The sequence below is a fragment of the Pundamilia nyererei genome, unplaced genomic scaffold (genome assembly GCF_000239375.1).
Source record: "Pundamilia nyererei isolate P.nyererei 1_Seehausen unplaced genomic scaffold, PunNye1.0 scaffold00002, whole genome shotgun sequence".
NCBI classification, from domain to species: Eukaryota; Metazoa; Chordata; class Actinopteri; order Cichliformes; family Cichlidae; genus Pundamilia; species Pundamilia nyererei.
The window spans coordinates 5,741,429-5,754,957 of NW_005187403.1; the positions used below are offsets into that span (position 1 = coordinate 5,741,429).

At 43.2% G+C, this 13,529-nt stretch overlaps 1 protein-coding gene across 8 annotated transcripts in view; it reads left to right on the plus strand.

The window, feature by feature from the left end:
* The first annotated feature begins 7,466 nt into the window (after window positions 1-7,466).
* The window catches only part of rapgef1b (Rap guanine nucleotide exchange factor (GEF) 1b), a 46,495-nt gene continuing 40,432 nt past the window's right edge, over window positions 7,467-13,529 (plus strand). For 4 of the 8 annotated variants that reach the window (XM_005720248.2, XM_013909617.1, XM_013909614.1 and 1 more), the window contains exon 1: window positions 12,849-12,986. In XM_005720248.2, coding sequence (XP_005720305.1) covers window positions 12,905-12,986 — 82 coding nt within the window. In that variant the 5' untranslated portion in view covers window positions 12,849-12,904. Of the gene's footprint in view, window positions 7,786-12,848; window positions 12,987-13,529 lie in introns of those variants that run through there. The other 4 variants (XM_013909621.1, XM_013909623.1, XM_013909619.1 and 1 more) reach the window with 3 other exon arrangements.

Genomic DNA, 13,529 nt, shown 5'->3' on the forward strand with positions numbered 1-13,529 from the left:
GTGTGTGTGTGTTGTTGTCCTAAACATTTTTATTCTTCTTTTAGCATTCTTTTGTAGAAAAGCTTAGGTGTTGTTGTTGTTGTTGTTGTTGTTGTTGTTTTTAAATTGTGAACATTTGCATGTGATCTTACCCAGTATCCTATCCCTAATATCCATTTCCCTTCAAAGAGGGCAAAAAGCCCCACTGTGAGACAAAACACTTAAACAAGGACAGAGATATGAACTGAAACTACAGGCAATGTGGTGATTTATGCTGCGAGGACCCCCTCCCTTCTCCCATCAAGTTCACCAGAGCCCAAACAGCAGAGCATAGAGCAGTGAATAGAACTCACATGACTACAGAAACCAACAGCAAAGAGCAAGCTGCAGTGGACATCAGTGTGCCAAGCCACAAACATTCAGGAAGGTCTCCACTGGTGCCTGGGGCCCCCACTGAGACCCAACAGAGGCCTGACAGCACATCCTGGTCCCACCCAGAAAGAGGAGCCCACTACACAAGCCAAGGGACAGCAAACAGACCCAAAGCTCAGGAAGGACACCAGCCACGACAACCAGGGCACCGGGGCTCACCCACAACAACACAGGACGACCCAGCCATCCCTCCATCCCAAGACAGAGCAAAAGGTGCCCCACCCCAGAGGCACCGGGCTCACAGGAAGGGCCCAGGACCCACACCACGCAAACTACCATATGCAGGGAGGCAGAACAAGGGATAGAGATGGCACGTCACTCCGAGAACGGACTGGAAAAATGGAAGTCAAAGAAAACACTTAGTTACATTTAGTTAAACTAAAATGTTCTATTGGTATATCACTCAAGCAGCCTTCTGACTTGTCCACATGTTCTTTAGCAAATTGTATATAGGCACCAATGTGCAACCACTTGAGGGTAGCAGTGCCCTTAAATTTCCTTAATTTGTACATAAGTATGTCTGTCTGTGGATTATTAGAGTACAAAATGTTCAACAGAAAACAAAATCCTGTAACAAATGGAGCGAAGCCTGTGAGGTAGTTCAGGCTGAGCTGCACTGCAGCCCTCACACCCCTCATATATACCAAACACATCGCAGCTCTGACATGTCAGTACCTCTGCTGCCTGTCATCGCTGCCTGTCGTTTCAACACCTCCACTACCCGAGAGTCCACCTGTAGACTCCGGGGTCATATGTGTCATGTTCACGGGGAGTGATGAGCTTGGAGTGTGCTGCTGTAATAAATCAATCCTTTCAAACGGGGGTGTTTTTCTAGAGAATTCTTTCTCAAGTCCTCAGATATCTGCTTTGTTTTTGCCGTAAGACACTTCCACAAACAAGGACAGTGAAGAAGATAAGACGCTGACAGATCGCTGCTCTTGAAACAAAAATGGGTCGCCTATTCACACCTGTTTGTGAACCCACTCATCGGAAACACGTGACCAAATTTCATCTTCTTGTTAGCGTGAGGTTCACATACTCTTAACTGTCACAGATATCCAAATAGTTGATCATTTTCCCGTCTATAAAATCAAAAATTTTATTGAAATCTAAGGTCGTTATATACATTTTTCAAGATTTTTAAAGTTTGAATGATGATAGATACAAAAAACAGTTTGAGCTTGTTTCATTTCGGTGAAAAGTGATTCAAGGTCACAGTAAAATGTGAAAATCAGCAAAAGTTTTTTATTACCCGCAATCAATTTTTTATGGCTCATCTTCAAACTTCACAACAACATACTAGGTCTTGGGGGACATGAGTACCTAGGCTGGTTAAGCATTTAACCTTGACCTTCATTAATAGCACCCAAGGTCAAAGTTGACAATTGGGAAAAAAAATCAAGAAGCCATATCAAGTTATATATCATATGAAAGGACATGAAGCGAGCTGTACAACACACCTTTTAGTTTTTAAATACAACACCCTATGACGTCAAATTGACGCCATAACAGACGGACCTCTGTATGCTGTAATAAAAATATCATAAAGTTTTAGTGTCGTGCAGGTGCAGTTTCCGAGTGCTGTTGTCTTAGCTGTATTGTCATAGTTATGCATGACCCATCAGTGATTATACTTCTTATTTTTCAAAGGTGAATTTAAATACAGCAACATGTGCTCACAAGGTTTTAAATAAACTTGACCTCTGACCTTGACCTTGAGGTCAGATTAGAACTCATCTGAGATCTTTAGTAAAAACATCTATGGTATCAGCTTGAATATCTTACATTCTTCAGTTATGTTCACAAAGTCGGGTGTCCCGACTGCCTGCCTGCTTAAACACAAACTTACACAGCTCACTGTATCCAAGTCTCACTGTAGCAGCTTTAACTTCAGGCGGCAAACACCTAATTCGATTAATGAGTTTTAACCACTGATCCTGTTAAATGGCCCTTGTGTGGATTGTAAAGTTGGATAGCGATGCAGCTCAGCCATGTTGCAGACTCTTCAGGCTTTTAACAGTAACCCCCTCACGCAGTGTGATACCCACAGACCAGACTGTCTTACTCTGTGCCTAGCTTATAATAACTGCTACTGTGAAAACTAGGCCAAACCAGCAGGAGTAGACATTGACGCATCCCGCTCAACTGCTAATATCCACTGATAACACTTGCCAGTGTAAGGTTGACCAGTATTATGCATGAAAATGGAGCGATGGCTTGTGTGAAGAGGCGGCCGCTCAAATGGCAGATTTTCAACTTAAAACGCACAGAAATGGGTGCGTGGTGAAACTGGAATGTTACAAAACCACACAGTACATTTACAGGGTACACACAAGTATGATAGATCTTAATAGATAAGATTTGCAGGGGGGGGAAAGTAAAAAATAAATGCTTGCGATATCCTCAAAGATCCCTGAAATGCCTCTGACCTGCTGAGCAAAATAAAGGGAAGGATAAACGCTGACATTTAGCCTTCTAAAGGAGAAAGCATAAGAAGTAAAGAAGGCCAAGCCTCACTGCAAAGATGATCATCTGAAGAACTGTAATTGTTCTCTGCATCGTTACATCTCATCCCGACCTCTTTGTGCTTTCACACTAAGGAACTGTGAGCTCACCTCTCAGGCTGAGGGTCGCCTGCAGTTCCCCCAGGGGACTTCAGCGACTAATGGAGGTGGGCGACGGGGGGGTGTGAGAAAGGGAGTGGTCAAGTCTCGGTGTGCAGCCCCGCGGCTGTTCTCATTTCATGCTCTTTGGCCCTCTTTACCCTACCGTCGGACTTAAATGTCAATCAGGAGCACTGGAAGGCCTGGTACAGAGGGCGAGGGAGGGTCCCACCTCGAAGATAGGTCGACCCCTCTATTTAAAAGTGCCACGGAAAATATGGAGAGGAGGGGGTGAGTTTAGACTGTAAGACCTTCTCTGCCATAGTGACAGGACGGAGTGATCTTGAAAGGCGAGCAGCTGGGCTTTCTAAGAGCCAGGCCCGCTGTCCCGTGGAGCTCTAAAGAGCAGCTCGACAATGCCTGCCTCAGCACATAAATAATTTCTCTGTGTTTATAGCGTGGCTGCATCCACGAATGTTTGCAACAGTTACTGTATATGTGTGCATTATATAGTGTGGGAAGCAAATCTCAATTTGTAGTCTGAATATGCAGTTTTAGTGCACAGATTTAATGCAGCACTGTTTGTTTTACCATGACAACTGTTGATGATCCCCTCTCTTCACCATCTGATTTCTCCTAACCTTGTCGACATCTCAGTGTGTTTGTTTGTGGCAGTGACAGATTGTTCTATTCTCATGCAGTATTGAGTAGGTTATGACCCAGACACCTTGTCCTCTTTGTTCGACGCTTCTCCATCTTCTCCACCTCCCACCCCCGGCCCACCGTCTTAATCCTATCATGAAAACCTCTCTTGAAAATCACTGTACGTTAACAGAGATCCAAAGACAGAGGACCCTGATTGTTGTCAAGGTAGACCTTCCCCCCGCTCCCTCTCAATTAAAATGCATTTCACTCATATAAGCCTCGCTGATCCCCTCCTTCTTTCTCCAACTCTCAGATGCGAGACAGACAGAACGGTGCGACCGCTGGCCAAGGTTAACCAAGTCTTAAACTGTGTTTGAGCACTGCACCACCGCGAAGATCAAACCCCATCTCAAAGCTCTCGCTGACAACTCTCAGCTAACAAAACTCTCCTGCCTCTCCTTTCTTTGCCCCGTCTAACGGTGAACTGCATCCAGCGCACAGCTGACCTGATCTTGCTGCAAGCCCAGAGTGGAAATTTCCCAGTGTGAACCAGTATAAAGCTTCCCACATTCATCAGAGGTATCGACCCTGAATATCTGAGCATGGTGATGGATTAACCTGCTGGCTATTTCCAAACATTTGTCTTCATTAAGGGGAGTAGTTATAACTTTAAACAGTGGAATTAATTAGTGGAATTTTTTTTAACTATTTGGTGATTTATTAAGATGGTCATACAGATTTTTTTTTAAAATTCCTGCCCTCAGTGAAGCTCATCAAAGAGCTTTATCATTGTATTACCATATTCTGTGACATTTACCCACATGTACAGCACATTACTAGAAGTGTACCACCACGGGGTCGTGAGGCTGAGCTCCAGCATACAAGTATGATCGGTGGACCAAGAGCACCACTCTGTGGCATAAAGCGGCGTGACTCGGTGTGCTTGGTTTACTACGCAGCCAACGGATGTCAGCAAAGGGCTGCGCTGAGGCTTAAGTGACATTTAATGAAAAAAAAGTGAAAATGATATGAAAGAAAACAAAGACAAATGTGAGTCGTGTGGCAAAGCAGTAAGATGTAGAAGACTCCTCTAGTTATTGTTGTGTATATTTTAAAGTCTTGTCTCGTTAGTAGAGCCAGCAATCAGTTGTCACTGGTGGCAGAGAGGCTTTACGCTGCCTTGTGAAGCTGAAATTTCAAGCCCCAAATTGAACGTGGTCATTAGATGAGGCAGCTGCTTGGATGTTTCTGTGGGAGACTGAATGCAGGCTGTCAGGAAAACACCAAGACGCTCTAAAACAGACCAACTCTGACTGCGCTGTGAGGCCCTATCCTGCCCTGACAAGTCTGGCATTGCTTGGCAGATCATTGTCTTCCCTCTGTGACTTTATCATAGCCTCGGGGAACGTATTCCACTCCTTCCCCTCCTCCACACACACACCCACACACCTCTCCCTAGCACAAACACACAAAGCAAGCACTTTGCACTTCTTATACGGGTGTGGCTTCTGCTGCGCAAGCAAGAGCACAAGGGAGCAGGCATAATGACTGCCAGTGTAAATATGAATCCTTGACACTCAAGGCCTTTCTCTGATAAGCGATTAAATCGGTCGCTGATGAGGTGAGCGGCACCAAAGCTCAGAAGAAGCGGCCAACAGTGTGTAATGAACTCCATATCTCAGTATTTTAATGCATGCCTCTGCGTTCACGGGCGCACTGCGCGTGTATGAGCTGACCCACATCACTCAAGGAATGTAGATCACTCTGTCAGTCAGATCAATTATTCATAAAAAGTTGATATGGCATGCTCGCTTCGTCTTGGTACACTCAAGACATAATCTAGATGGTTGCACTTTAATAGAGAGGATAATGTGAAGCACTAAGTGAGCAAAAGCCATAGTCAGCAGTTGAAACGAGCATCAAATTAGAGCCATGCTTCCCCTTTCTTCTTCTACTCGGCCTTTAATTTTCCTGTCACATGCAGTACATGAATGGTAACAGGGAGAAAATAAGAAAAATGTAGTTGTAGTATATGCATCTAAGCAAGGTTTTAGCGTGCCCAACAGGGGGCTGTGTGCTTCCATTTAACTTGTAAATGGTTCAAACTACTCTGTAATTACAAAGCAGACGTTAATATATCCTCCCGAGAACCGAGGAACAGTGAATCTTTCCACTTTTTTTATGATTGCCTTCCTTTTAGAGCTAAAAGACGCCCCCAAACACATGACATATCAATGGAAAGCCCACGATGTCCTCTATTTAGTACATCAGGACTTATTAGGATAGCTCAAATGAGCCAAAAGATATCGACAAAAAACAAATGTCTATGACAGAAGACATATATATTATTGAAATATTACAATTTTCAACTACCACTTTTAAAATCACAATTCTTGCTTATTTAAAAGAACTTCTGTGAATGCTGTTATTTACTGGCATTTGATTAGAGATCAAATGTGGGAAAAAATGACAGGTTCTCCTCTAGATATACAAACTAGAGCTGATGCTAAATGTTCAAACGGCCAGTAGTGATTCATAACACTCAAAGCATAAATCACCTCTGCTATGTATAAAACATTTATGGGGGGGAAATCTAATTAAGAGTTACTCTGGCTGTTGTCCATACCATTATCTTTTGACTTAATTGATTGGAGGATAAGATGCAGCCAAGATGTGTGGGCTGGTTTCCTGGTCAAAACACTGCACACACATACACACTGAACTCTAGGCAAGCATACTAGCAAAAATACAAGAAATCCTGCTTTTTCAGAGTAAAAGCTGCCCTGAAAGTGCCTTAGAGAGGAAAAATGTGTTCAGAAATACACTAACCTTAACTGTAACCGCTTAATACTACAGTACTACACCCTACAGTACTACAGAGAAACCCCTCCAATCAGAGACCCTGTGAGCAAGCACTTGGCGACAGCGGAAAAGAAAAACCCTCTTTTAATAGGAAGAAATGCAAACTAGTGTATACACGCAGAGTGAAAAGACGTGTGCAAGGAAAAAAAATGCAAACCAGTTACACTTCCAGAAAAAAGCTGCGAAGTGTCCATGCATTTTCTAGCGCTCACAAGTCTGTTTAGATAGGTTCCTTCATTTAACCAGGTATTGTACTTTTAATCGTTATGTGCTTTTCAACTTTATTCCAAAACATGCGCATAACATAGATATTAACAAGAAAAAAGAACCAAATGCCTGTGAGTAAAGCTTTAAACCTTTAGATCCCTCGCAATCTAAACATCAGTGGCGATGTAATCTTTTTAATTTGCTGAAACTGATTATTAACCTTAAATTAATTATTAATTATTATATAGAGACCCATTGCTTTGTTTTGATGATCACACCGATCAACGCCCCTGATCTATCTTTTTGTGCAACACTTGATTTCTTCAGGAGCTTTTACTAGTTTTTAAGACTTGTTCTGTCTTTTCGGCCATGATGCTGGTTTTGAACCGAGCTGCTGAAATGGCTGTTCGAAGCCTGCGCACTCCATCATTTCATTAGCCTTCTGCTGCTAAAATTGATGAGGTTAAAAAAAATCGCTGCCGTCCAGGCTACTCTGCATTTTTTTCCATCTGCGATAGATTGATATATGGGTGAATGGATGATTGGTGAATTTCCACATTATTATTATTTAATTGCATGAAAAAGACAGATGACTTAATTTATGAGACTGTGTGCAACAGCACTTGCAAAATCAGTATGGATTACATTCGGGGCTTGCTTTAACTTTGAACTGAAATCGAAACACGCCCATGCTCTTGTTGACAGATGGCGTGGCTAATTCCTGACGCAAGGGGGCGCTGTTACACTGGACGATAGCCTACCCTAGCCGAGTCTCCGCTCAAGGCATTAACGTGAGCGTAGTGTGTGTGTGTATCCAGTGAAAATTACCCGGAGACGGACGGAGGCAGTTTATAACCGTACCAATGTCTGTGGCCTATAAATATATTATATTAACCGGGGCGGAATCATCTCGTGGACACAACAACATATCGAAAATGAGGGAATAATCCGAGGAGAGGCACGGCGAGGCTCGTCTGTAGCTACGGTTTTGTTGAACTGCGAGTGGGATCACAGCTGCTGGCTACGAAAATGTCGAGAAAAATAGAGAGCAAGCAAGGTAAGTCCTGCCCGGCTAGACTGAACCTCACCGCTCCACCTTCGGGATACTGTATAACGGTCTCCCTTACACGGGGCTCGGATGGATTAAATTATGGGGGGTCTGTTGACCAACACATACGCCAACAAAAAAGGGGGTGCTCCAGATAAAGCTTGGATGAGTGTGTTGGGTGTAAATGGTGGTTTAATTGGGCCTCACGGATTGTTCTTTTTCTCGGCTATCCAGTTAAAATAAAGCGTCTGCTAGCTGGTAGCGGCTAATGATATTTTCATATTTTTTGTCCCGTTTTTAAACCAAAAGGCTGACTTAAGGAGAGCTGGTTAACTGATCCATTAGTTAAAATAATACAGCTTCTCGTGTTCAAAACAGTTTAGCGAGCTAATCCGGGGAAATAGCTTTTTTTTTTTTTTTTTTTTTTTAAAGAAAAATCGTGCTGGCTTTTCTTCCATGGTACTACACCGGCATTTCTCCATTCACTCTCGGTACGGGGGTTGTAAATACACCACCCCGGTTTGATTGTCTGCGAGCGTTGCTAACCATCTCGGGACAAATCTCTGAATTTCACTCAAGAGGAAACACGTGTGTTTCGCCTTTTTCCCCTTTGGAAGACGCGTAAATGAGTGAATATATCGTGTGACATTTTTCTCCTGCTTCCCAATTGGCCGTCCGCGAACATTTAAAGACGGGTTTAGCTAGCAGCAGCTCAAGGTTAGCTTTTACTGGCTAAGGCTAGCTGCCTTGTTACCCCTGGAATGGGATTGCGTTCACGCGCTGGGCTGCTGGGTGTGTATTTGTGTTGATTTTCACTATTGTGCACGTGGCATTTTTTTGTTGTTGGTTTGACCCGTATTTTTATTTTTCTCATTTTGTCTACTCGTGTCGCTCACTTTCTCACGTTCACTCTCACTGCGGAGCACAATCACTACGGGAGGAAACGCAGTAGTGTTGGGGTATGGATGGGATTTTGGGAAGGAAACTTTATACCCGTCAGCTACACTTGCATCCCATTCCAGCAGCTGTCTCCTTGCTTCGCTCCACATAGTGTCCTGCCCAGTGTTGCCTGCAGTAAGTGGGCGAAAAGGCGAACACACACACACACTGAGAGCCCCCAATAACAGGAGGGGAGGGAGTGTCATCCTCCACTAGCTCAGTCATTCTTCATAGGAGTAAAAGTTTCCGATTCCTTTCGTGTCTTGCGGACAGATGACTACATATGGTCACAACTAAATGAAAAGTCAGAGGCAATGCAAGAGTTTTTTATTTTGTTTTCTTTTTTTGTAGACTCTTTGCTTAACTGATAACTTAAAAGCAAGTACCCAAACCATCACTTCTCCCCTGCTTCCATTCTTCCCAGTTGTTTACTTGTTGGTCTGTTCTCATCTGCCTATTGATTCCAAATATGTCCCCAAGGACACACTGTGGTGGTTGCTAGTGTAATGGAAACAGGGAAGGGCGAGACTTGGGACTCAGAACAGAAAACTCTGCAGCAGGCAGTGCTTGAGTGTGAGAGAAAGTGTGAAAGGCTTCGTCTCTGGAGACTGGATAGAAACAGGGTGACAGTTTTAGTCGCTGGCAGAATGGTGCCTTGAGGAGCAAACACATGGACACCAAATTCACTAGCTGCATCAACATACTCCTCCGATTACCGGGGATGGTGTCACCCAGTCACTAATTTGCCCTTCCCGCGGGAAGCAAAAGCGAACCTCATGTGCGGTGGAGCCCAGGCGTGTCACCTCTGATGAAATCAGATGGATGGTTCTTGCGCCGAATCCCATTCTCTACGTACTCACCGACATGACTTCATCACTCAAGCAGCCCAAAACTGAAATCCATAAACAGATTCAGTGTGTTGCGGTGTTTGTCCCCCAAAAAACGTAACAGCAGCCAGACAGCCGAAGCTGTTTCTTAATGCTTTTCTCAGAAGGCTTAAAAGCTTTGAGTCTGTGTGATCACATTTTGGTGTAAGCTACCGGTAAAACTTGAAGATGCTGTCAGGTAGCCTGCCTTAATAATAGTACATGATGTGAGCTGAATGACTGGGTTGGTGTGCAGTGTCAGCACATATTAATAGCTCCAAGGCATCTTTTTTTTTCTTCTTCTCTTTTTCCTGTCTTTCAGTGCGTTAAGCAATTTAAGTTTTCCGAGTGTTGCTAAATGAGCTCATGATTAGTAGTATAAATAGTTGTGGGGGTGCTGACATTGATCAAAAGTTAAAAATACTTCTCATCCACTGCTTATCACTGGTGAACGATGCATTGTTGACGGGAATTATTTCTGGCTGGTTTTGAGAGTGCTGCACTGTGACTTGCAGACTCTGCTCAGACACTTTCTAATCCCGCAGCGTTTTATGTACGTACCGTATGTTTACTTGTTGGATGTCATACTTTAAATGACCCACTTAGAATGATTCCACTGTTGCAGTTAAATTAAGATGTGAAACATTTAGCGCAGCAGTCCTGAAATGGGATTCGTTGTTGTCAAGATGGCCTAATTTTTGAAATGAAGGCGATACAAAATTTTAAGAAAGAAAACCCATTTAGCGTCACTTTGAAGAACCAACCCAGAATCCACTTTTCAGGAAGATCTTCCGCATAAAAACAGAGACACATCACCTGGGATGAGTTTTCCTTCGTTCGATTTGTATTTCCGTTCCTGTTTTGTCTACATGTGTAGGAAGCCTTCATTCACACAAACCATTCTAAAACTGCACGGGTCAATAAAAATCTGTTCTAACTGCTCCCCGTTGCCAGGATATGTGCCCTTTGTACACTTTAAAGATTGTTATTTTGCTCAAACCTCAGAGTTCCACTGCTCTTTTCACCGGTGTCTTTCTAATAATAGCAGTCATAATAATAACTAGTTTTCATGCACTATCTCAGTGACAGTACAATCAAAGGTGATGTGAGAGACAGTGCAGCTTTTCGATATCTTTTAGTATTTGTTTTTAGGTAAGTTAGCTACATTAATGCACTAACATTACTACTTCTTCAGCAGCAGAGAACAGCATCTGTTCTTTAGCCACTGCTTTCTAAAACACCATACCAGCTCTGGGTTGAGTTATTGTAGTCACTTGGCCGGCGTTAGTGCAAAGTTTTGTAACATGTTTTTGTGGTGGGGGTGCATGTGTGTTTGTGTGTGTGTGTTGGCTAGCTGGGCTTGTTTGTCAGTGCTTAATTTATTCATTTCAGTCTGCTAACATTAGCCTGTTAATGATATACAAAATACTGAGAGATGTCTTTTTTAAAAAAACCATTTTTATTATAATATCAGGTGATCACGAGTAAGACTATTGCTTTTTTTGGCTTGAGTTTTTTTTCAAAGATGAACTACAAGACTATATTTCTATCCCGTGAGCGGCATTTATTTCAAAGATGCACGTAGTCATTTGTGAATGAAATAAAATTTTTATAATTTAATAAAATTAATTTAATAAAAAAATTAATAAAAATGAAATAAAAAGAAGAACAATAATTTTTTTCTTCCACTCGCATTAGGCTTGGATGCTGTGCACACTTTACAGCTCAAAACACACATTTAAACACACCAGAAAAGCTGCTTATGAAAAGATCATTGAGATTTTCACGGTTGCAAAAATTTCCCTCATGCAGACTGGGGTTGTGGCACGACACATTTTGGCACACCAGTGTTGGTAAGAAAGTCGTGAGAGCAGCAGTGCAGTGTTTTAAAATTAGCTTGCGGACTCTTCTGTTACTGGACAGTCAATGGTAGTAGCCAGCCGCAGCGGCAGAACTGATCCATCAGTTCCTTATTTTAGACTCCCTGCACCCCCCTCGCTGCATAGTGTGGCAGTGCGCATCTGTGGTTCACCCTTTGAAAGGGTCTTAGCTGCACTGTTTACTGTCAGGCATTACAAGAGCTAAAACTAAAGTGTGTGTGTGAAACTTCGATGGCCCTCGTTTGCTAAGCGGTTAGCTCGTTGCTTCAGACTTAAAATAGCTTCTTTTTCCTAATGTCCGTAAATGCCGAGCTCTGCATGCCTGGGTCAAAAAAACTCTGAGCAAGAGCTAAAGCAGTCCTGATTACAAAAGGGTTCCCCGGGATAACTCGGTCTGCCCACATTGCTGATGAGTGATCCCACTGTTGCACAGAGCAAGCTATGAGCACTGGTTTGTCATGCTGCAATTTTGAGGTTTGATGGTAGCAAGCATTTCACCCTCCCTCTACCACAGAATGAGAGGCTTGCTTTTCCCATATAGGTTTAGCTGTGTTGTAATTACATTTTTTATTTATTTTTTTTGGTGCCGTGTATGGGAATGCAAAAAGAGGGAGGGAAAAGAGCTTGGGAAGAGAAAGGGAGAGGGTGGATAAAGTCTGTGAGCAGAGAGTGAATCGGATAGAGAAATGGATGGATTACATGTGGCGTAATGGCTGGACCAGGGCAATCGATGAGAAGCGAAGGGAAGTCTGGGTTTTTGTAACATGAACATTTTTAAGGTGCTTTCATCACCTTCCAGGTGGAGCGAAAGACTGCAGTTGAGATAATTTTCAGTGGTCTCACGTGTAATTCAGTGCAGCAGTATGTCACTGGCGGGTCATATTCCCCATCTCTCAACTTCCACGTGTGTTTTTGAGAGACTTTGTTGAGGTGTTGAATCTATCTCAAAAGGATAGAAAGAAGATGCTTCCCCTGAGTTCACTGCTGCGTGTTGGCCTACATGCCAGAGAGCAGGTCGTTTATTCCCGCAGGTGGCCGTCTCATTTCCTTATTACTGTTGAGTGCATTCTCCATTCCAGATAACTGTGGAGTGTTGGACCCTCTCCAGGACCAGTGACGACACCCACTCAGACATCCTTCCAGGATTGCTTAAGTCAAGATTTATAAGAATATGAATATAAAACACATTGGATTTGGGAAAAGCACAATGCTTCTGGACTCCTCCTGACTTGTGTCACTGCTATATGTGGCTCTTCCTCTGAAGTCCTGTGTAACGTGGCTGAGTCAAGTGAGGATGATCATGAGGCTAAGTTAGTTATGACTAACTCTCAGCAGTGCCTTTGTGAGAGAGAGCTCTAAAAAATGCCACTGTGACCTACGACACAGTACACAAAGGGCGTAAGCATCAGTATCACCTGGACTAGTTGCTGCGTGGACTGTTGGATGGGCAATATAAGCTGGAGGAGCCAGGCCTCCTCAGAGGACACAGACTCCTCTCTGCAGGGTGATTTAGATGAAGACACAGGTAAAGACAGCACACAGCACTTTTGCTGGTGATCAGTTGTACATTTGTTTTACTGGAGAAACAAGCATGTTGGGTATTTTAACTTATAATAACTTCGAATACCCAAAGAAGAAACTAGACAAGGACATTTACTTTAGCAGATGAGCATTACTAGAAATGTGAAGTGTGGGGGGTTTTTTTGTTTTTGTTTTTCCCTCATCAGGTTTCAAAAGTTTTAATGGCGTTACACTCATTCTGCAGTTTATGTTAAAATAAACGCATACACGCATTGCTTTTTGTGACGATTATTTGTCTGAGTCTGCGGTTGCAAGCTTTGGAGCCTTAATGTAAAGTAGGCTTTGCTGGTGGAATAAAATGCAGGGGACATTCCTCTCTGTGCTTTTTGTGTCGTGTGGCTTTATGGAAGGTGCTCATTTGCTTTGCTGAAGCTTTGGGTGGACCCAGTTTGAGGAGGCTGCTCTGCGGGGCCACAGCCTTCAATCACAGGCTTCCTCTTTGCCTTATTTACCCCCCCCCCCCCCAAAAAAAAAAAAAATGTCGACA